Source organism: Syngnathus floridae, unplaced genomic scaffold, assembly GCF_059516105.1.
Source record: "Syngnathus floridae isolate MCC-2025c unplaced genomic scaffold, RoL_Sflo_1.0 HiC_scaffold_91, whole genome shotgun sequence".
Lineage (NCBI taxonomy): Eukaryota > Metazoa > Chordata > Actinopteri > Syngnathiformes > Syngnathidae > Syngnathus > Syngnathus floridae.
In genome coordinates, this window is record NW_028284119.1 from 264 (window position 1) to 25,515 (window position 25,252).

General features: G+C 45.7%; 1 protein-coding gene and 1 long non-coding RNA gene across 4 annotated transcripts in view; both read left to right on the forward strand.

The window, feature by feature from the left end:
- Nucleotides 1–347: 347 nt before the first annotated feature.
- The window catches only part of LOC148377772 (uncharacterized), a 71,370-nt gene continuing 46,465 nt past the window's right edge, over nt 348–25,252 (forward strand). For 2 of the 3 annotated variants that reach the window (XM_088368133.1, XM_088368134.1), the window contains exons 1-7: nt 348–513; nt 637–714; nt 21,112–21,282; nt 21,406–21,483; nt 23,048–23,218; nt 23,342–23,419; nt 24,984–25,154. In XM_088368133.1, coding sequence (XP_088224259.1) covers nt 367–513; nt 637–714; nt 21,112–21,282; nt 21,406–21,483; nt 23,048–23,218; nt 23,342–23,419; nt 24,984–25,154 — 894 coding nt within the window. In that variant the 5' untranslated portion in view covers nt 348–366. Of the gene's footprint in view, nt 514–636; nt 715–18,974; nt 19,123–19,303; nt 19,347–19,469; nt 19,548–21,111; nt 21,283–21,405; nt 21,484–23,047; nt 23,219–23,341; nt 23,420–24,983; nt 25,155–25,252 lie in introns of those variants that run through there. The other variant, XM_088368135.1, reaches the window with a different exon arrangement.
- On the forward strand, nt 14,439–15,941 carry LOC148377773 (uncharacterized). The gene is made up of 7 exons (XR_015856446.1): nt 14,439–14,635; nt 14,720–14,790; nt 14,927–15,031; nt 15,147–15,289; nt 15,448–15,487; nt 15,712–15,774; nt 15,861–15,941. It is a non-coding gene; the product is annotated as an uncharacterized LOC148377773 (long non-coding RNA).

Consider the following 25,252-nt stretch of genomic DNA (forward strand, 5'->3'; position numbering starts at 1 on the left):
CCTAGTATTTATACAAAATCATAATTTAAAGGACTTCATTCCTTCATTCACTTTGGAAATTTGGAATTGCAGCACATCAAATTTTGCCTGGGAAGAAAAGTAGATTAAATAAATTTAATAAGTCTTACTACTTCCCATTAAATAAATTAAATACGTCTTACTTGTTCCCACTCCTTTTCAAAACAGTAGTTTAAAACGAGGGCCCTTCACTCAATCTTTAACCCCAACCCCGCACGTTGTGTTGTATCTGTGAATGTTGGTTGTGGCCAAATGATAGTTTTCTTTCATTCGTTTAGGTTCCAAGAAAACTTGATGTAACTCTACTTTTAACTGCCGTTTCAGATAAGCGGGTATTACGTCGCAGTCATGTGCCGTGGATATGACGTAATTGCCCGAACCTCCGCCAAAATTCAAATCTGTTGGCGCGATGGCCGTGAGCCACTGAGCAGCGACGATTATCAACAGAAATATCTTTATTTTCTGCTTGCAACTGGACCGTCTAGAGCGTACACGGTAAGTAACACTCATTGTGTTTAAGGAGATTTACGTTTGTAATAGCAGAAGTGTAGCCGCGTTGCGTTGTACGTGTGAAAATTGGTCGAGGCGAAATGTTAATGTTTAATTTCATTCCTTTAGGTTCCACGGTGTTTGTTGGCTGCAAGTTTTCCACTGCAAGAAGAGGCTCGTATCATTGACCAGGAGCGAGCTACAATGGTGAGTAGCCATAACATTTATGTTAAACACTTCCTATTTCATGTCTAACAGTACTTGATTTAACAAATAACCATAAATAAATACAGTGTGGGCACTGAAGTTAACATATGTGATTATACTGCCTAATCTGTCACCGAGTAGATTGTTGCAAAGTAATATAAGATCCAAAGTTGTAATTCAGAATAGTTTTCAAAAGAAGGCCATTAGAATTATATACAAGTCTGATTACCCCGAACAAGCTATTAATTAAATCACAAATTCTTCAATTCAAAGATTTGGTAGATTATCAGACAAATAATGTCTAACAGTAATTGATTTAACACATCACGATAAGTAGATTGAGTGTGGGCACTCTCAAGTTAACATATGTGATTATACTGCCTAATCTGTTACAGAGTATGTTGTTGCCAAGTAATGTAGAATAGATCCAAAGTAGTAATCCAGAATAGTTTTGAAGAGGCCATTAGAATGATAAACAAATCTGATTACCTTGAACATAATAACAAGCTAAGTGTTTAATATGTCCTATGAAGTCAAAATTGGGCACCATCATGTGGTGAAATTTGGAATTGCATCACATCCAATTTTGCCTGGGAACAAACAGATTACATAAATCTTAGTTTTGAATAAGCCACTCCTTCTCAAACAAGTAAACTCTGCCCATTTTGCGCAGTAGATGTTCTGTTAATATCTAGTATTTATACAAAGTCATAATTTAAATTGCTTTCAACCTTCATTCATCGGTTCAACCAACATTACTCGCTCTTCTTACCAACTTGTATTGATTTAACTAAGCGTTTAATACTTCCTATCAGGTCTCAAATCGAGATTTGGCAAAATACAATTTCAGCAAATCCAATTTTGCCAGGGAACAAAAATAGATTAAATAAACTAAATAAGTCCTCTTCCCATTAAATAAATCAGAAAAGTCTGTCTTGTAACCAGTCCTCTTCAAACAAGTAAAGTCTGCCCATTTTGTGCCGTAGATTTTGTGTCTATGCCTAGTATTTAAACAAAATCATAATTTAAACGACTTCTTTCCTTCATTCACTTTGGAAATTTGGAATTGCAGCAAATCGAATTTTGCCAGGGAACAAAAATAGATCAATTAAACTAAATAAGTCTTCTTCCCATTAAATAAATTAAAAAAGTCTGTCTTGTAACCAGTCCTTTTCAAACAAGTAAAGTCTGCCCATTTTGTGCCGTCGATTTTGTGTTAATGCCTAGTATTTATACAAAATCATAATTTAAAGGACTTCATTCCTTCATTCACTTTGGAAATTTGGAATTGCAGCACATCAAATTTTGCCTGGGAAGAAAAGTAGATTAAATAAATTTAATAAGTCTTACTACTTCCCATTAAATAAATTAAATACGTCTTACTTGTTCCCACTCCTTTACAAAAAAGTAGTTTAAAACGAGGTCCCTTCACTCAACCTTTAACCCTATTTATTCACCTTCTAGGCTAAGTGTTAAAGGCTAAGTGTTAAAGGCTAAGTGTTAAAGGCTAAGTGTTAGAGGCTAAGTGCCAGAGGCTAGGCGCCAGAGGCGAGTTTTTGTGGGCTGAAGTTTTAGTGGGGTTAGTGTGAATACAATCCAAAAGAATACAACAGAATACAATACAATAGAATATAATACATAGATTAAATTCAATAGCTCTTACTACTTCCCATTAAATAAATTAAATACGTCTTACTTGTTCCCAATCCTTTTCAAAAAAGTAGTTTAAAACGAGGGCCCTTCACTCAACCTTTAACCTCAACCCCGCACGTCACATTGTGTTGTATCTGTGAATGTTGGTTGTGGCCAAATGATAGTTTTCTTTCATTCGTTTAGGTTCCACGGTGTTTGTTGGCTATGTTTTCCACTGTCAGAAGGATGAAAATACAAAGTACAACGCTTGGACGTGGGCGAAGACGTCACCGGTGAGTCCTTCCTTCCTATTTATTTACCTTCTAGATGCTAGAGGCTAAGTGTTAGAGGCTAAGTGTTAGAGGCTAAGTGTTAAACACAATACGAACAACACAACGATACTGCACTGAACAACACGATACCGCACTGAGAAACACGATACCGCACTGAACAACACGATACCGCACTGAACAACACCATGCCGCACTGAACACCATGCCACACTGAACAACACCATCCCGCACTGAACAACACCATGCCGCACTAAACAACACCATGCCGCACTGAAATACACCATGCCTCACTGAACGACACCATGCCGCACTGAAAGACACCATGCCGCACTGAACGACACCATGCCGCACTGAAAGACACCATCCCGCACTGAACACCATGCCGCACTGAACAACACCATCCTGCACTGAACAACACCATCCCGCACTGAACAACACCATGCCGCACTGAACAACATTATGCCGCACTGAACATTATGCCGCACTGAACAACACCATGCCGCACTGAACAACACCATGCCGCACTGAACAACATGATGCCGCACTGAACAACACCATGCCGCACTGAACAACACCATGCCGCACTGAACAACACCATGCCGCACTGAACAACATTATGCCGCACTGAACAACACCATGCCGCACTGAACAACACCATCCTGCACTGAACAACACCATTCCGCATTGAACACCATGCCGCACTGAACAACACCATCCCGCACTGAACAACACCATCCCGCACTGAACAACATTATGCCGCACTGAACAACATTATGCCGCACTGAACAACAACATGCCGCACTGAACAACACCATGCCGCACTGAACAACACCATGCCGCACTGAACAACATTATAACGCACTGAACAACACCATCCCGCACTGAATAACACCATGCCGCACTAAACAACATTATGCCGCACTGAACAACATTATGCCGAAATGAACAACACCATGCCGCACTGAACAACACCATGCCGCACTGAACAACACCATCCTGCACTGAACAACACCATCCCGCACTGAACAACACCATGCCGCACTGAACAACACCATGCCGCACTGAACAACACCATGCCGCAATGAACAACACCATCCCGCACTGAACAACATTATGCCGCACTGAACAATATTATGCCGCACTGAACAACACCATGCCGCACTGAACAACACCATGCCGCACTGAACAACACCATCCTGCACTGAACAACACCATCCCGCACTGAACAACACCATGCCGCACTGAACAACATTATGGCGCACTGAACAACATTATGCCGCACTGAACAACACCATGCCGCACTGAACAACACCATGCCGCACTGAACAACACCATGCCGCAATGAACAACACCATCCCGCACTGAACAACACCATGCCGCACTGAGCAACACCATGCCGCACTGAACAACACCATCCTGCACTGAACAACACCATGCCGCACTGAACAACACCATTCCGCACTGAACAACACCATGCCGCACTGAACAACATTACGCTGCACTGAACAACACCATGCCGCACTGAACAACACCATGCCGCACTGAACAACACCATGCCGCACCGAACAACACCATGCCGCATTGAACAACACCATGCCGCACTGAACAACACCATCCTGCACTGAACAACACCATGCCGCATTGAACAACACCATGCCGCACTGAACAACACCATCCTGCACTGAACAACACCATCCCGCACTGAACAACACCATCCCGCATTGAACAACACCATCCTGCACTGAACAACACCATGCCGCACTGAACAACACCATGCCGCACTGAACAACACCATTCCGCACTGAACAACACCATGCCGCACTGCACAACACCATCCTGCACTGAACAACACCATCCCGCACTGAACAACACCATGCCGCATTGAACAACACCATCCTGCACTGAACAACACCATCCTGCACTGAACAACACCATGCCGCACTGAACAACACCATGCCGCACTGAACAACACCATGCCGCACTGAACAACACCATGCCGCACTGAACAACATTATGCCGCACTGAACAACATTATGTCGCACTGAACAACACCATGCCGCACTGAACAACACCATGCCGCACTGAACAACATTATGCCGCACTGAAAAACACCATGCCGCACTGAACAACACCATCCCGCACTGAACAACACCATGCCGCATTGAACAACACCATGCCGCACTGAACAACACCATGCTGCACTGAACAACATTATGCTGCACTGAACAACACGATCCTGCATTGAACAACACCATGCCGCACTGAACAACACCATCCTGCACTGAACAACACCATCCTGCACTGAACAACACCACCCCGCACTGAACAACACGATCCCGCATTGAACACCATCCCGCACTGAACAACACCATGCCGCACTGAACAACACCATTCCGCACTGAACAACACCATGCCGCACTGAACAACACCATGCCGCACTGAACAACACCATGCCGCACTGAACAACACCATGCCGCACTGAACAACATTATGCCGCACTGAACAACACCATGCCGCACTGAACAACACCATCCCGCACTGAACAACACCATGCCGCATTGAACAACACCATGCCGCACTGAACAACACCATCCTGCACTGAACAACACCATCCCGCACTAAACAACACCATGCCGCACTGAACAACATTATGGCGCACTGGACAACATTATGCCGCACTGAACAACACCATGCCGCACTGAACAACACCATGCCGCACTGAACAACACCATGCCGCACTGAACAACACCATGCCGCACTGAACAACATTATGCCGCACTGAACAACACCATGCCGCACTGAACAACACCATGCCGCACTGAACAACACGATCCCGCATTGAACAACACCATCCTGCACTGAACAACACCATGCCGCACTGAACAACACCATTCCGCACTGAACAACACCATGCCGCACTGAACGACACCATCCTGCACTGAACAACACCATCCCGCACTGAACAACACCATGCCGCATTAAACAACACCATGCCGCACTGAACAACACCATCCTGCACTGAACAACACCATGCCGCACTGAACAACACCATGCCGCACTGAACAACACCATGCCGCACTGAACATTATGCCGCACTGAACAACATTATGCCGCACTAAACAACATTATGTCGCACTGAACAACACCATGCCGCACTGAACAACACCATGCTGCACTGAACAACATTATGCCGCACTGAACAACACGATCCCGCATTGAACAACACCATCCCGCAGTGAACAACACCATGCCGCATTGAACAACACCATGCCGCACTGAACAACACCATGCTGCACTGAACAACATTATGCTGCACTGAACAACACGATCCTGCATTGAACAACACCATGCCGCACTGAACAACACCATCCTGCACTGAACAACACCATGCCGCACTGAACAACACCATGCCGCACTGAACAACATTATGCCGCACTGAAAAACACCATGCCGCACTGAACAACACCATCCCGCACTGAACAACACCATGCCGCATTGAACAACACCATGCCGCACTGAACAACACCATGCTGCACTGAACAACATTATGCTGCACTGAACAACACGATCCTGCATTGAACAACACCATGCCGCACTGAACAACACCATCCTGCACTGAACAACACCATCCTGCACTGAACAACACCACCCCGCACTGAACAACACGATCCCGCATTGAACAACACCATCCCGCACTGAACAACACCATGCCGCACTGAACAACACCATTCCGCACTGAACAACACCATGCCGCACTGAACAACACCATGCCGCACTGAACAACACCATGCCGCACTGAACAACACCATGCCGCACTGAACAACATTATGCCGCACTGAACAACACCATGCCGCACTGAACAACACCATCCCGCACTGAACAACACCATGCCGCATTGAACAACACCATGCCGCACTGAACAACACCATCCTGCACTGAACAACACCATCCCGCACTAAACAACACCATGCCGCACTGAACAACATTATGGCGCACTGGACAACATTATGCCGCACTGAACAACACCATGCCGCACTGAACAACACCATGCCGCACTGAACAACACCATGCCGCACTGAACAACACCATGCCGCACTGAACAACATTATGCCGCACTGAACAACACCATGCCGCACCGAACAACACCATGCCGCACTGAACAACACGATCCCGCATTGAACAACACCATCCTGCACTGAACAACACCATGCCGCACTGAACAACACCATGCCGCACTGAACAACACCATTCCGCACTGAACAACACCATGCCGCACTGAACAACACCATCCTGCACTGAACAACACCATCCCGCACTGAACAACACCATGCCGCATTGAACAACACCATGCCGCACTGAACAACACCATCCTGCACTGAACAACACCATGCCGCACTGAACAACACCATGCCGCACTGAACAACACCATGCCGCACTGAACAACATTATGCCGCACTGAACAACATTATGCCGCACTAAACAACATTATGTCGCACTGAACAACACCATGCCGCACTGAACAACACCATGCTGCACTGAACAACATTATGCCGCACTGAACAACACGATCCCGCATTGAACAACACCATCCCGCAGTGAACAACACCATGCCGCATTGAACAACACCATGCCGCACTGAACAACACCATGCTGCACTGAACAACATTATGCTGCACTGAACAACACGATCCTGCATTGAACAACACCATGCCGCACTGAACAACACCATCCTGCACTGAACAACACCTTTCCACACTGAACAACACCATGCCGCACTGAACAACATTATGCCGCACTGAACAACACCATGCCGCACTGAACAACACCATGCCGCACTGAACAACACCATGCCGCACTGAACAACACCATGCCGCAATGAACAACACCATCCCGCACTGAACAACACCATGCCGCATTGAACAACACCATGCCGCACTGAACAACACCATCCCGCACTGAACAACACCACCCCGCACTGAACAACACGATCCCGCATTGAACAACACCATCCCGGACTGAACAACACCATGCCGCACTGAACAACACCATTCCGCACTGAACAACACCATGCCGCACTGAACAACACCATGCCGCACTGAACAACACCATGCCGCACTGAACAACACCATGCCGCACTGAACAACATTATGCCGCACTGAACAACACCATGCCGCACTGAACAACACCATCCCGCACTGAACAACACCATGCCGCATTGAACAACACCGTGCCGCACTGAACAACACCATCCCGCACTGAACAACACCATCCCGCACTGAACAACACCATGCCGCACTGAACAACATTATGGCGCACTGAACAACACTATGCCGCACTGAACAACACCATGCCGCACTGAACAACACCATGCCGCACTGAACAACACCATGCCGCACTGAACAACATTATGCCGCACTGAACAACATTATGCCGCACTGAACAACACCATGCCGCACTGAACAACACCATGCCGCACTGAACAACACCATGCCGCACTGAACAACACGACGTCGCACTGAACAACACGACGCCGCACAGAACAACACGACGCCGCACAGAATAACACAATACCGCACAGAACAACACAATACCGCACAAACAGTTTTAGATAATATTACGTCGCAGTCATGTGACGCGGACATGACGTCAATAGGCGGAACTCACGGCAAAATTATAATCCGTGGGCGTGGCTTGCAACAGGAAGTAGGAAAGCGGCAGTTCTGGCAAACAAGACACAGCTGTTAGTAACACGATGACTAACAAGGCAAATATTTTTGTTTTCAGCTTGCAACTTGACCGTCTAGAGCGTACAAGGTAATTACAACTGTTTTTTTTTAGCCCTGAAAAGCGAGGGAGTGTGGCGTTTGGGAGGAATGTCGAACTCGGCGTCTGCTTCCAGCCACAGACGCCAAATTTCGACGATTATTTCGACTGGTCAACGGTTGTAAATTATTGCGTTGACTAAAAACTTTATTTAACTCTACTCTTAACTTTGCCGTTTCAGATATGCGGGTATTACACCGCGGAAATGACGTCAATAGGCTGAACTCTCGCCAAAATTCAAATCTGTGGGCGCAATGGCCTTGAGCGAGACACCGGATACAAACACGACGATTATCAACAGAAATATCTTTATTTTCCGCTTGCAAGTGGACCGTCTAGAGCGTACACGGTAAGTACAACTCATTGTGTTTAAAAAGATTTACGTTTGTGTAGTTTGCGTTGCGTTGTATCTGTGAATGTTGGTTGAGGCTAAATGTTAATGTTTAATTTCATTCCTTTAGGTTCCACGGTGTTTGTTGGCTGTATGTTTTCCACTGCAAGAAGAGGCTCGTATCATTGACCAGCAGGAGCTACAATGGTGAGTACCCCTTTCGTCTTCCATTTATGTTAAACACTTCCTATTTCATGTCTAACAGTACTCGATTTAACAAATAACCATAAATAAATACAGTGTGGGCAGTCACGTTAACATATGTGATTATCCTGCCTAATGTGTTTATCACAAATATGTCACTAATCACTAATATGTTTATTTGTTTATCACAACACCTTTGGACCTTCAGCAATCGATTATTTACCTTCATCTACATAGAGACAGAACGATGGTGTCTTAAACATCTCATTCATTTCACCAAATAACTTCACGCAGGTGGATAACGGCCGTCTCGGTCACGCTATGTTGCGTGATGCAGTTTTGAAGAACCAAATGCATTTATTCAATGAATAAGTCAAGCTAGTTCTATGTTTATGATGTTGTAAGTTACGGTACCGATTGAAGTTGAGTTCGAAGCCAGTGGAAAACAGCGCTGCGTTTGTGCTCTCCAGGTACAAATGTTGTGATCTCTGACTGACGACCGGGCGAGACTCGAGTAAGAGATGTCCAAACGAGCTCCGGCAGGGCGGGCCAAGGCGGAGCGAACGGACGCCCTTCAGGCCGCCAATGACGAGCTGAGAACCAAACTGATGGACGTCCAGTTAGAACTTCAGCAGGAGAAGAACAAGGTGAAAACCTCAACAGACAGACACTGCCTGCCTCCCTGCCTGCCTCCCTGCCTGCCTCCCTGCCTGCCTCCCTCCCTCCCAGTTTTCCCGATGTAGATTAGACATGCGTGTGCCATGACTGTGTCAGCCTACATCAACAAATGCACCGAGGACGTCAGCACCACTAAGAATATCATCACCCGGGGCAACCAACGACCCTGGATGACTGAGGAGGTACGTCAAACGCTACGAGCGCGGAATTCTGCCTTCAAGTCTGGCGACAAGGAGACACTGAGGACAGCGAGAGCCAACTTGAACCGTGCCATCAGGATAGCGAAGCGAGACCGCAGTCGAAAATTTCAGGATCGTTTCCACGACGTCAAAAACATCAGGAGTATGTGGCAAGGCATACGGGCGATTACAGACTACAACTCACCCTCCCCCCCCCCGGTGGGTGTAGTTGATGCTGACTTTCTAAATGGTCTAAATAACTTCTTTGGGAGGTTCGAGGCACTAAACGGCACTCCAGCAGTTAAAACTGTCCCCCATCAGGAAGAGGAGGTACTCTGCCTTGACTCCGCCGATGTGTTGAAGACCCTGAGGAGAGTCAACCCCTGTAAGGCCCCTGGCCCCGACAACATTCCTGGGCGTGTGTTCAGGGAATGTGCAAGTCATCTGGCTGGGGTCATCACAGACATTTTTAACACCTCGCTGGGCCAAGCCACAGTGCCGGCGTGCTTTAAGACTGCCTCCATCATTCCGGTGCCGAAGAAACCTCAAATCACCTCATTTAATGATTACCGGCCTGTTGCACTGACTCCGGTTATGATGAAGTGCTTCGAAAGGCTGCTTAAAGGTCACATCGTTTCCAGACTCCCCCTATTATTTGACCCGTTCCAGTTTGCCGACCGGCAAAACCGCTCCACTCAGGACGCCATCTCCTCCGTTCTTCACCTGAGCCTGGCTCACCTGGAGGAGAAGAACACCCATGTGCGGAGGCTGTTCCTGGACTTCAGCTCAGCGTTTAACACCATCATCCCACAGCATCTGGTAGGAAAATTGGAACACCTGGGCTTCAACACCCCCCTTCGCAACTGGCTGCTAGACTTCCTCACCAACAGACCTCAGTCAGTCCGGGTCGGACAGAACACCTCTGATGTCATCACCCTCAGCACAGGCTCCCTTCAGGGCTGCGTCCTGAGCCCCCTGCTGTGCACCCTGATGACACACGACTGCGTCCTCAGGTTCACCACCAATCACATCGTGAAGTCAGCAGACGACACAACGGTGGTGGGGCTCATCAGAGACAACAACGACCTGGACTACAGAGAGGAGGTGGAGCAGCTGGTGGGCTGGTGCAGAGAAAACAGCCTGATCCTGAATGAGGAGAAGATGAAGGAGATCATCGTCGACTTCAGGAAAAAACAGCCTCACCACGCTCCACTGATCATCAACAGCTCAGCTGTGGAGGTGGTCAGCACCACCAAATTCCTGGGGGTCCACATCACAGAAGACCTCACCTGGACTATGAACACTACGGCACTGGTCAAGAGGGCACAGAAGCGCTTGTACTTCCTGCGGAGGATGAGGAGAGCCCACCTGCCCCCACCCATCATGAGGACGTTCTACAGGAGCACCATAGAGAGCATTCTGACAAGCTGTCTCTCTGTGTGGTGTGGAGGCTGCACCGCCTCCGATTGGAAGAACGTGAGGAGAGTGGTGAGGACAGCAGAGAGGATCATAGGGGCTCCTCTTCCCTCCATTCAGGACATTTCATCTCAGCGCTGCATGTCCCGTGCCCGTAACATCATCAATGACCCATCACACCCCCACCATGGACTGTTCTCCCTGCTGCCCTCTGGGAAGAGGTTTGCAGCATCCGCTGCAGGTCCACCAGGTTCTGCAACAGCTTTTTCCCTGCTGTCATCAGACTGTTGAACACTAGAACTGTTGAGCTCTAAACTGAACTCTGCATCACACATTCACAGAACTGTACTTTATGACACTACGGACCTCTATCTTGCACTATCTCGCACTACCAACTTTACTGAACTTGTATAAACCCTTTAAATAGAAGTTTAATACATGGTTTAGCATTCCTCTGCACACTCTTGAATACTGTTTTGCCTACTTGCACTATTGCATAATTATCACTGCTGCACTTTATACTTATTTTTAATATATATATATATATATATATATATATAGTATATATGTATATATATATATTTTCATAGGGTATGTTACTTCTATTCAACTGCAATATCACTACTTTGTTGTAAGACGTATGCAACGGAATTTCGTTTTGTATGCACCATGTGCAGACAAGATGACAATAAAGTTTGTCTAAGTCTAAGTCTAAGTCATGTCAGGTCAGCTGTCTGGAGAGAGAGAGAAGTCAGGACCTGCGGGCGGAGCACCACCGTGCCACCGCCGCCATGACGGAACTCAAAAGCAAACTCCATGAGGAGAAGCAGAAAGAGTTAGCCATTACCAGGGAGACATTACTGCGGCAGCATGAAATGGAGCTGATGAGAGTGATCAAAATCAAAGATGGAGAGATCCAGCGACTGAATGCCTTGGTCCTCAGCCTGAGGGACGGCTCCATGGACAAGGTGATCCGCTCTATCCGTGTCTGACTATCCGCACGCCACGTCGGGCTTCGATGCGGCCGCTACCGTATTGTGTAGCTTGTCCCCAGTAAGCGTCGCGGCGCTCCGTTGCGGTCTCAACGGCCCGGTGTGGCGCAATGTCTGCTCAGGTGAGGAGGGGGGGCGCTTTGCTGGCGGAGGTGGAGGAGACGCGGCGGTGTCGGGAGACCGAGCGGTGTCGCCTCCACCAGGAGCGCGGAAGAAGCCCTGGCAGCGGCCCAGCAGGCCTGGCAGTCCCGAGCGGCCGAGCTCCGATCGGCTCATCACCAGCATCGGGAGGAGCTGAGCCGAACCAAGAGAGACTGCGAGAGAGAGATCCGCCGACTGGTAGGACTGATCAGATGCGCGGTGCGTGGCTATGTTCCCAATTTCGTTGTATACCTGCAGTGCAATGACACCTAAGGCATTCTATTCTATTCTATTTCACAAGAAGAAAATGTCCGGTTGCTCGCTTCGCTTTTGTCACAGCAAAGGTGTTCTAGTCGATTCAAGAAAAAAATTGGCCGGTTGCTCTCTTTGTTTTTGTCACAATTCTGGCAAATGAGTTTGCCCGCCTGCCTGAGCGCTCCCCGTTTGTACATCCAGACGGATGAGATCAAGCTGAAAGACAGAGCGGTTAGTGTTTTGGATGAAGCCCTGGGGCCGGCCACGTCCACCGCCTTCAGCTGCAGACTCAGGCTGCCGAGCAGCAGATCGCTGCCCTGAGGGATTCCCAAAGGGCGGGCCTAAACTACCCTGGAAGTGGGGTCAACGCCGCTACTAGCAATCCTCTTCATTGCGTAAGCCACCTCATCACACACTTGCAGTACGCATGACTTAGTTCGTTGCTGGAGGAAGGTAGCACAAAAACAGTTTTGAACTTTGAACGAGTGCTTGTGTGTGTGTGTTGCGGGGCGTTTTCAGTCTCAGGAGGATCGGGACACGCGACGGTTTCATCTGAAAATCGCTGAGCTCAGCGCAGTCATCAGGAAACTGGAGGATCGAAACGCCCTGCTTTCTGAAGAGCGCAATGAACTGGTAATTTATTGACGGCACGCTTGAAGGTTTGCGCTACGTTTGATGCGCGCCATCCAGCGAGGCACCCATTGCGCTTGCTTATTAGTTGAGCGGCGCGGCGAGTCGGTTGCCTGGTAGATGTCTTTTATTGGGAGCCAAAGCCACGATTCCGTTCAAACCGATGCAAAAGGAATGGATACGTTCTGGCCCGCGTGTTGTGCGTCTTTCACATCCCGCACTTCATGCTTGCAGCTAAAGCGACTGAGAGAAACAGAAAGCCAGTTTCTGCCACTCCTGTACAAAAACAAACGCCTGAGCAGGAAGAATGAAGAACTCTCGCTGGTGCTGTGTCGCCTTGAAAACAAAGTGCGCTTTGTCACCCAGGAGAACGAGGAGATGGCAAGCTTGGTAAGTCGACGCGGACAACGGCGGCGTGCCAACAGAGTCCACTGCATTTGTGTTCCACAGAGAAGGCCTAGTTCGCTCAATGACCTGGACCGCGGTTGCGGCCAGCAGGACGGTGAAATGGAGTTCCTTCAAGTTGTGGAGCAGCGGCACATCATCGACGACTTGTCCAAGGTATTCAGGCAGGCGACTCGGTGCACGTACGGCAGCGCCGCGCTCGCTGTCGCCAGGAAACCTTTTCCGTCCAAAGCTTGGCCGGCGGCCGCCATCCAAAAAATTGGCCCCTTAAATTCCGACCTTTCAAGCAGGAGCATTGTGCGCACGCGTTTGAACACGCTTTAGACTTGTTTTGCCGTTTTCAGCAGCTCAAAGCTCCCGTTTTGTCAGCGCCTTTGCCACTCGCTGTGCGCTGAAAACGACGGACTTGCCCGGCTGCTCAGCCCGTCAACCATGAGCCGCGAGCGCGACGTCATTGTCCGTAGGCAGCTAGTGGCAAAATGCACCCTGTTAGAGTTGCGCTCGCTCCAACTTATTTTGCAAGAACCACACGGGAGACAAGTAAGTTCTTTTGGACACCTGCAGGTGGAGAGTCCATCCGTTGTACGAATGAAGTCTGACTCTCGGCTCCTGCACGAGCATTTTAATTAAGAGAAACAGGGTGGGTGTAAGAGTGGATTGAATAGAGGAAGCCCTTGACCTCTAGTCAAAACATAGCAAGGGGTGTTTTACGACTTTGTGTAGGAAGGGATAAGCGATAGGGATAAATAAGGGATAAATAATATTATTTATTACAGGTCGCAGTCAAAGTCAAAGCAACACAATGATACGATAAAGATAATCTGGAAAACCCTGACACACCCTGTAGTTGTCACTTTTGGAAAAGACGAGCGTCCCTCCAATCATCGCCGGTGACGTGTTTTTCAGGCTCTGGAGACAGGAGCTCATGTCAGAAATGTCATTGTGAGTCGCGTTTGTTTCTGCGCCGGAGCCGTTCGTTCCCTTTGCATCCAAAGAATCTCAAAGGCGGATTATTTGTGTCGACAGGAGAGAGATTTGCTGCTACGATACCGACGTCGAGAATCTCTGAGGAGGAACAAAGCGTGAGGTCCTGCAAGGTGAGTCTGTTTGTTTGCGGCTGCTTGGTGTTGCGCAAGATGAAATGGCCTTTTTCTCGCTATCGTTCCTCTCGTCGATTCATCGTGAGGTGTCGCTTCAGTTTGTTCAGAGAGATGTTAGCTTCCGCGCCCGCAGGTCATCGAAACATTTTACGGCTACGACGAAGACGTGTTGGTGGACTCGGACGGATCGTCCTTGTCTTTTCACACCGACAGAACCCCCGACACGGAACCCGAAGAGGTAGCCCGCCATTTCTGCCAGCGTATTGGCACCAAACATTCCTCTTCAGCCTGGAATCGGACTCGTCTTTGCGTCGCGGGTGCTTTGTCGCCGGTCTGACTGATTCTGGTACGAGTGCTGTGTTGCATTGGTGTGTGCATGAAGAGGCGGAGCTTCGCTACCGCCAGCTGACGCAAGAATATCAAGCGCTGCAACGAGCCTACGCTCTGCTAGCCCAGACCAGCGAAAGGGGACTACGACGCCGAGAAGGAGATCAAGGTGGCGCCCCTTCCCGCAACCCCCGGCCGGGTCGCAGCCTCCCCGTTCTCACCCAGCCTCGGGTGTTCTCTGGTCTGAAAGGAGGAGGAGGAGCCTCCCTCCTCCTCCTTTCAGACCAGAGAAAAGCTGATGGTAGAAATGGGTCACTATCAAAGCAGAGTAGCAGATCTGGAGTCAGCGCTGAAGCAACAAGGACAGGTAAGCTCATCAATGAGCACACCTTTTTCTCAGACAAAATAGCTACATTCTTCAGTCACTCATCCGTCTGGCATTACTGGACCAACCCCCCCCCCCCCCCCCCCCCCCCGAACGTGGCTGGGAAAATGCGGAGAAAAGCAAATGTCATTTTCCAGTCAACCAAAGAATTTGTGGATGAAAATGACACAACATTCCAAAGCTGTCCACGCGTTTGTCTCTTCTAGAATGTCAAGTGGGTGGAGGAGAAGCAGCTGCTGCGTCAGAGCAATCAGCAGTTGGCCGAAAAGGTGACGGAAAGAAAGGCGCTGGGCGGAGTCGCTTGGCGTCACACCTGTCGGGAAGCCCCGCAGATGAGGTCTGACTGTCTTTTCAGGTCAGGCGGATGGAGGCGGAAGAAGCGCGTCTGAAAGAGCACATCCAGGATATCCGAGACCAAAACGAACTGCTTGAGTTCCGCATCCTGGAGCTGGAGGTGGGAAGACTCGCACAAGCGTGTTGAGGCCAGAGATGTGACGGACGGACGGACGGACGGACGGACGGATGCATGCCTCTGCCTTTCAGGAGAGGGAGTGGCGCTCCCCCGTCTTGAAGTTTCTGCAAGTCCGTTTCCCAGACGGCCTCAGCCCTTTGCAGATCTACTGCGAGGCCGAGGGCGTGAGCGTACGTAAGGCGTCCCTCGCAACCCTAACCTTAACCCGAGGTCCCAGAACACCTTACATTGCTCCTTGCGCCTTTCCCCCGGACATCGTCATCAGTGATCTGATGAAGAAGCTGGACATCCTGGGCTATAACGCCGTAAGTGTATGTCGAACTCCTTATGTTCGCACTCCACGAGACTCGGCGGCTCAAATGTGACTTTTGGAAGGCTTTGCGCTGAAAGAAGCTTGTTGACGCTGTGCCTTTGGGCTCTTGCAGAATCTCACCAACGAGGAGCAGGTGGTCGTGATTCACGCCAGGACCCTTCTCACCCTAGCCGAGAAGGTAACGCGCACGTCCACGCACGCTCTCGCATTCTGCTTATGTGACAGCAGCCTTTCCTCAGTGGTTAGAATACATCAAAGTGACCAAGTCAGCACTTCAACAGAAGATGTTGGACATTGAAAGTGAGAAGGTAGACAGACACGCGACATCAGCCAAGGGGAACTCCGGCAATGTGCCCCAACAATTCTGACCTTGAGCTGTGCTAGGATATGTTCTGCAAGCAGAAGGGCTACCTGGATGAAGAGTTGGACTTCAGGAAGTGTTCCATGGACCAGGCTCATAAGGTAAGCCGCCCTCAAATCTCCCGCCGGACCACTGATGGACGAGGATTGCGGCCCAGAGGATCCTGGAGCTGGAGGCCATGTTGTACGAGGCGCTACCGCAGCGGGACTGCCCCGCCACGGACGGCGAAAAAGCCAGCCACGCTGGCGTGAATGACGTGCTGACGGCGGATCAGAGAGAAGAGCTTAGGAGCGCCGTGGACCAATGGAAGCGAGCCCTGATGTGCGAGTTGAGGGAGCGCGACGCTTGCATCCTCCAAGAGAGAATGGATCTGCTGCACAGCGCGCAACAGGTAAGGGCCCAAAGCCAGCCCGGCACTTACTTGCACGCTTACTGGCTTTTGAATGCCACTTTCCATTTGTCCGTCCTAGAGGAACAAAGAGCTGAAAGAATTCATCGAAGCTCAGAAGAGACAAATCAAACAATTGGAGGAGAAGTTTCTGTTTCTCTTTCTATTCTTCTCCTTGGCCTTCATTCTGTGGCCCTAACACCAGCTGGTGAGTGAGCTCCAGCGGCACCGCACTCGACACCTCCGATACACTGCCAGCCGGTCTCAGACGTTGGCAGACGCTCCGATGCCAACGTATACCCCCCGCCACGGTGACAGAGGCACCGCGTCACACCGGCGCTCATCCAATCAGAAGGCAGGAAAAGCAAATTCACATGCAGGGCACTTTTGAACCAGAAGAGAGCGCCACAAAAAACGGTTGTTGCCCCAAACGCGCACTAAAAAGGGTCAGAATAACAAGAGTCCCACTGGCCAGCCGGGGCCACCCGTCCAGCTGTTTCTTCAGGGGGGAAAAAAATTGGAGTCACCGGTGAGTACATTTTGCATTTAGCTCTGCTTTTCTGCTTCTGTCTTCAAGTGTGTGGCATCCTGCGATCAAAGAGTCAGCCAACCCCAAAGCGGTTGACCTCAACGTCCCACCACCATGCCTACCAGAGCAGGTGACGTGATGCTTTGGACATCCTTCCGTCTCAGATGCCCAAAAGTACTCTTTGCCACATCTGCGGCAATACGGTGTCTTTTCAAAGGTGCAAATAAATCCAGCGTGGGCGGAACACGCACGTCTTCGGTTTTTCCCGCTTTGTTTGTGTGACAGCTGTTGTGAAAATTTTATACAAATAAAGTTGTATAGTACAGGTTTGGCCAAGCCGCAACTCCCGAACCGCATGCGGCTCTTTTATGTTCATATCAACATTTGTGTGTGTGTGTGTGTGGGGGGGGGGGGGGGGGGGGGGGGGGTTGTGCGTGTTGGCTTCACTTGAGTTCAATTTGGTATTTTGGTCAAAAGCGCATGTGGTGAAATTCCACAAAGTAGGATGGGCAAACACATTTCTTTAAACTATGAGTGTCAATTGGGCTCTCGAAATGGCAGGGAAAAGATGCACAGCAAAACGAAAATACGTAGATGAACACAGGACGTTTTAATCAGAGTGGGAAAGTTTCTATTTTTTGTTGAACGTGATGGCAAACCATTCTGCCTGATATGTCAGACCTCAGCGCATTTCAAAGATTCAAATCTTCAGCGCCATGCACTTCAGCTCACTCCATGCTAACATTGATCAGGCGTCGAACCCGCATCATCATGCTTAAGAGGTGGCCATGCTAACCAGTGCGCCATTATGTCAACGCATAATAACTAAGTCTACTGGTCAAAACAGCGGTTACTATATGACGTCGCTACGTCGTGGTCACGTGACGCAGACAAGACGTCAATGGACGTGGGCAGAGTTAACTTGTTTAAAAGGGAGTAGGCAGAAGAAATATTTAATTTATTTAAATCTATTTTGAGTGCACACCATTATGCCAATGCATAACAACTGTAAATCTACTAAACAAAACAGCGGTTGCTATATGACATCTGCCACGTCGTGGTCACGTGACATACGTGACGTCGATGGGCGTAACTTTCGCCGGAATTCAAATCCGCGGGGAGAGTTAACTTGTTTAAAAGAGAGTGGGCAGAAGAATTATTTAATTTATTTAAATCTATTTGGTGTGTGCGCCATTATGTCAATGCATAACAACTGTAAGTCTACTAAACAAAACAGCGGTTGCTATTTGACGTCTGCCACGTCGTGGTCACGTGACGCGGACGTGACGTCGACGCCTACTTTACATCCCACCGATCACAGGACTCCTCGGCTGCATAACCGTGCCCCCTTCCCAACCAATCGGATTTGCTATACGCGAAAACGACGCCAATGGAAAGAGCTTCCGCCCAAATTTAAATCCGTGGGCGTGGCTCGCAGCAGGAAGTAGGAAAATGGCGGCGATGTTGACAAAGACACAGCGGATGGTAACATACGACTAACAAGAGAAATATTTTTATTTTCTGCTTGCAACTGGACCGTCCAGAGCGTACACGGTAAGTACAACTCATCGTTTTTAAAAAGAAGTACTTTTGTTGCCCTGAAAAGCGAGTGAGCGTGGCGTTTGTGGGGGACGTCGAATTTCGACGATTCTTTCTGGTCAACGGTTGTAAATGATTGTGTTGATTAAAAAAGAAAACTTGATGTAACTCTACTTTTAACTGCCGTTTCAGATAGATTTGGAATTGCATCACATCCAATTTTGCCTAGAGCGTACACGGTAAGTAACACTCGTTGTGTTTAAGGAGATTTACGTTTGTAATAGCAGAAGTGTAGCCGCGTTGCGTTGTACGTGTGAATGTTGGTCCGGGCGAAATGTTAATGTTTAATTTCATTCCTTTAGGTTCCACGGTGTTTGTTGGCTGCAAGTTTTCCACTGCAAGAAGAGGCTCATATCATTGACCAGGAGCGAGCTACAATGGTGAGTAGCCATAACATTTATGTTAAACACTTCCTATTTCATGTCTAACAGTACTTGATTTAACAAATAACCATAAATAAATACAGTGTGGGCACTGAAGTTAACATATGTGATTATACTGCCTAATCTGTCACCGAGTAGATTGTTGCAAAGTAATATAAGATCCAAAGTTGTAATTCAGAATAGTTTTCAAAAGAAGGCCATTAGAATTATATACAAGTCTGATTACCCTGAACAAGCTATTAATTAAATCACAAATTCTTCAATTCAAAGATTTGGTAGATTATCAGACAAATAATGTCTAACAGTAATTGATTTAACACATCACGATAAGTAGATTGAGTGTGGGCACTCTCAAGTTAACATATGTGATTATACTGCCTAATCTGTTACAGAGTATGTTGTTGCCAAGTAATGTAGAATAGATCCAAAGTAGTAATCCAGAATAGTTTTGAAGAGGCCATTAGAATGATAAACAAATCTGATTACCTTGAACATAATAACAAGCTAAGTGTTTAATATGTCCTATGAAGTCAAAATTGGGCACCATCATGTGGTGAAATTTGGAATTGCATCACATCCAATTTTGCCTGGGAACAAACAGATTACATAAATCTTAGTTTTGAATAAGCCACTCCTTCTCAAACAAGTAAACTCTGCCCATTTTGCGCAGTAGATGTTCTGTTAATATCTAGTATTTATACAAAGTCATAATTTAAATTGCTTTCAACCTTCATTCATCGGTTCAACCAACATTACTCGCTCTTCTTACCAACTTGTATTGATTTAACTAAGCGTTTAATACTTCCTATCAGGTCTCAAATCGAGATTTGGCAAAATACAATTTCAGCAAATCCAATTTTGCCAGGGAACAAAAATAGATTAAATAAACTAAATAAGTCCTCTTCCCATTAAATAAATCAGAAAAGTCTGTCTTGTAACCAGTCCTCTTCAAACAAGTAAAGTCTGCCCATTTTGTGCCGTAGATTTTGTGTCTATGCCTAGTATTTAAACAAAATCATAATTTAAACGACTTCTTTCCTTCATTCACTTTGGAAATTTGGAATTGCAGCAAATCGAATTTTGGCAGGGAACAAAAATAGATCAATTAAACTAAATAAGTCTTCTTCCCATTAAATAAATTAAAAAAGTCTGTCTTGTAACCAGTCCTTTTCAAACAAGTAAAGTCTGCCCATTTTGTGCCGTCGATTTTGTGTCTATGCCTAGTATTTATACAAAATCATAATTTAAAGGACTTCATTCCTTCATTCACTTTGGAAATTTGGAATTGCAGCACATCAAATTTTGCCTGGGAAGAAAAGTAGATTAAATAAATTTAATAAGTCTTACTACTTCCCATTAAATAAATTAAATACGTCTTACTTGTTCCCACTCCTTTTCAAAACAGTAGTTTAAAACGAGGGCCCTTCACTCAATCTTTAACCTCAACCCCGCACGTTGTGTTGTATCTGTGAATGTTGGTTGTGGCCAAATGATAGTTTTCTTTCATTCGTTAAGTTTCCAAGAAAACTTGATGTAACTCTACTTTTAACTGCCGTTTCAGATAAGCGGGTATTACGTCGCAGTCAAATGCCGCGGATATGACGTAATTGCCCGAACCTCCGCCAAAATTCAAATCTGTTGGCGCGATGGCCGTGAGCCACTGAGCAGCGACGATTATCAACAGAAATATCTTTATTTTCTGCTTGCAACTGGACCGTCTAGAGCGTACACGGTAAGTAACACTCATTGTGTTTAAGGAGATTTACGTTTGTAATAGCAGAAGTGTAGCCGCGTTGCGTTGTACGTGTGAAAATTGGTCGAGGCGAAATGTTAATGTTTAATTTCATTCCTTTAGGTTCCACGGTGTTTGTTGGCTGCAAGTTTTCCACTGCAAGAAGAGGCTCGTATCATTGACCAGGAGCGAGCTACAATGGTGAGTAGCCATAACATTTATGTTAAACACTTCCTATTTCATGTCTAACAGTACTTGATTTAACAAATAACCATAAATAAATACAGTGTGGGCACTGAAGTTAACATATGTGATTATACTGCCTAATCTGTCACGGAGTAGATTGTTGCAAAGTAATATAAGATCCAAAGTTGTAATTCAGAATAGTTTTCAAAAGAAGGCCATTAGAATTATATACAAGTCTGATTACCCTGAGCAAGCTATTAATTAAATCACAAATTCTTCAATTCAAAGATTTGGTAGATTATCAGACAAATAATGTCTAACAGTAATTGATTTAACACATCACGATAAGTAGATTGAGTGTGGGCACTCTCAAGTTAACATATGTGATTATACTGCCTAATCTGTTACAGAGTATGTTGTTGCCAAGTAATGTAGAATAGATCCAAAGTAGTAATCCAGAATAGTTTTGAAGAGGCCATTAGAATGATAAACAAATCTGATTACCTTGAACATAATAACAAGCTAAGTGTTTAATATGTCCTATGAAGTCAAAATTGGGCACCATCATGTGGTGAAATTTGGAATTCCATCACATCCAATTTTGCCTGGGAACAAACAGATTACATAAATCTTAGTTTTGAATAAGCCACTCCTTCTCAAACAAGTAAACTCTGCCCATTTTGCGCAGTAGATGTTCTGTTAATATCTAGTATTTATACAAAGTCATAATTTAAATTGCTTTCAACCTTCATTCATCGGTTCAACCAACATTACTCGCTCTTATTACCAACTTGTATTGATTTAACTAAGCGTTTAATACTTCCTATCAGGTCTCAAATCGAGATTTGGCAAAATACAATTTCAGCAAATCCAATTTTGCCAGGGAACAAAAATAGATTAAATAAACTAAATAAGTCCTCTTCCCATTAAATAAATCAGAAAAGTCTGTCTTGTAACCAGTCCTCTTCAAACAAGTAAAGTCTGCCCATTTTGTGCCGTAGATTTTGTGTCTATGCCTAGTATTTAAACAAAATCATAATTTAAACGACTTCTTTCCTTCATTCACTTTGGAAATTTGGAATTGCAGCAAATCGAATTTTGGCAGGGAACAAAAATAGATCAATCAAACTAAATAAGTCTTCTTCCCATTAAATAAATTAAAAAAGTCTGTCTTGTAACCAGTCCTTTTCAAACAAGTAAAGTCTGCCCATTTTGTGCCGTCGATTTTGTGTTAATGCCTAGTATTTATACAAAATCATAATTTAAAGGACTTCATTCCTTCATTCACTTTGGAAATTTGGAATTGCAGCACATCAAATTTTGCCTGGGAAGAAAAGTAGATTAAATAAATTTAATAAGTCTTACTACTTCCCATTAAATAAATTAAATACGTCTTACTTGTTCCCACTCCTTTTCAAAACAGTAGTTTAAAACGAGGGCCCTTCACTCAATCTTTAACCCCAACCCCGCACGTTGTGTTGTATCTGTGAATGTTGGTTGTGGCCAAATGATAGTTTTCTTTCATTCGTTTAGGTTCCAAGAAAACTTGATGTAACTCTACTTTTAACTGCCGTTTCAGATAAGCGGGTATTACGTCGCAGTCATGTGCCGTGGATATGACGTAATTGCCCGAACCCCCGCCAAAATTCAAATCTGTTGGCGCGATGGCCGTGAGCCACTGAGCAGCGACGATTATCAACAGAAATATCTTTATTTTCTGCTTGCAACTGGACCGTCTAGAGCGTACACGGTAAGTAACACTCATTGTGTTTAAGGAGATTTACGTTTGTAATAGCAGAAGTGTAGCCGCGTTGCGTTGTACGTGTGAAAATTGGTCGAGGCGAAATGTTAATGTTTAATTTCATTCCTTTAGGTTCCACGGTGTTTGTTGGCTGCAAGTTTTCCACTGCAAGAAGAGGCTCGTATCATTGACCAGGAGCGAGCTACAATGGTGAGTAGCCATAACATTTATGTTAAACACTTCCTATTTCATGTCTAACAGTACTTGATTTAACAAATAACCATAAATAAATACAGTGTGGGCACTGAAGTTAACATATGTGATTATACTGCCTAATCTGTCACGGAGTAGATTGTTGCAAAGTAATATAAGATCCAAAGTTGTAATTCAGAATAGTTTTCAAAAGAAGGCCATTAGAATTATATACAAGTCTGATTACCCTGAGCAAGCTATTAATTAAATCACAAATTCTTCAATTCAAAGATTTGGTAGATTATCAGACAAATAATGTCTAACAGTAATTGATTTAACACATCACGATAAGTAGATTGAGTGTGGGCACTCTCAAGTTAACATATGTGATTATACTGCCTAATCTGTTACAGAGTATGTTGTTGCCAAGTAATGTAGAATAGATCCAAAGTAGTAATCCAGAATAGTTTTGAAGAGGCCATTAGAATGATAAACAAATCTGATTACCTTGAACATAATAACAAGCTAAGTGTTTAATATGTCCTATGAAGTCAAAATTGGGCACCATCATGTGGTGAAATTTGGAATTCCATCACATCCAATTTTGCCTGGGAACAAACAGATTACATAAATCTTAGTTTTGAATAAGCCACTCCTTCTCAAACAAGTAAACTCTGCCCATTTTGCGCAGTAGATGTTCTGTTAATATCTAGTATTTATACAAAGTCATAATTTAAATTGCTTTCAACCTTCATTCATCGGTTCAACCAACATTACTCGCTCTTATTACCAACTTGTATTGATTTAACTAAGCGTTTAATACTTCCTATCAGGTCTCAAATCGAGATTTGGCAAAATACAATTTCAGCAAATCCAATTTTGCCAGGGAACAAAAATAGATTAAATAAACTAAATAAGTCCTCTTCCCATTAAATAAATCAGAAAAGTCTGTCTTGTAACCAGTCCTCTTCAAACAAGTAAAGTCTGCCCATTTTGTGCCGTAGATTTTGTGTCTATGCCTAGTATTTAAACAAAATCATAATTTAAACGACTTCTTTCCTTCATTCACTTTGGAAATTTGGAATTGCAGCAAATCGAATTTTGGCAGGGAACAAAAATAGATCAATTAAACTAAATAAGTCTTCTTCCCATTAAATAAATTAAAAAAGTCTGTCTTGTAACCAGTCCTTTTCAAACAAGTAAAGTCTGCCCATTTTGTGCCGTCGATTTTGTGTTAATGCCTAGTATTTATACAAAATCATAATTTAAAGGACTTCATTCCTTCATTCACTTTGGAAATTTGGAATTGCAGCACATCAAATTTTGCCTGGGAAGAAAAGTAGATTAAATAAATTTAATAAGTCTTACTACTTCCCATTAAATAAATTAAATACGTCTTACTTGTTCCCACTCCTTTTCAAAACAGTAGTTTAAAACGAGGGCCCTTCACTCAATCTTTAACCCCAACCCCGCACGTTGTGTTGTATCTGTGAATGTTGGTTGTGGCCAAATGATAGTTTTCTTTCATTCGTTTAGGTTCCAAGAAAACTTGATGTAACTCTACTTTTAACTGCCGTTTCAGATAAGCGGGTATTACGTCGCAGTCATGTGCCGTGGATATGACGTAATTGCCCGAACCCCCGCCAAAATTCAAATCTGTTGGCGCGATGGCCGTGAGCCACTGAGCAGCGACGATTATCAACAGAAATATCTTTATTTTCTGCTTGCAACTGGACCGTCTAGAGCGTACACGGTAAGTAACACTCATTGTGTTTAAGGAGATTTACGTTTGTAATAGCAGAAGTGTAGCCGCGTTGCGTTGTACGTGTGAAAATTGGTCGAGGCGAAATG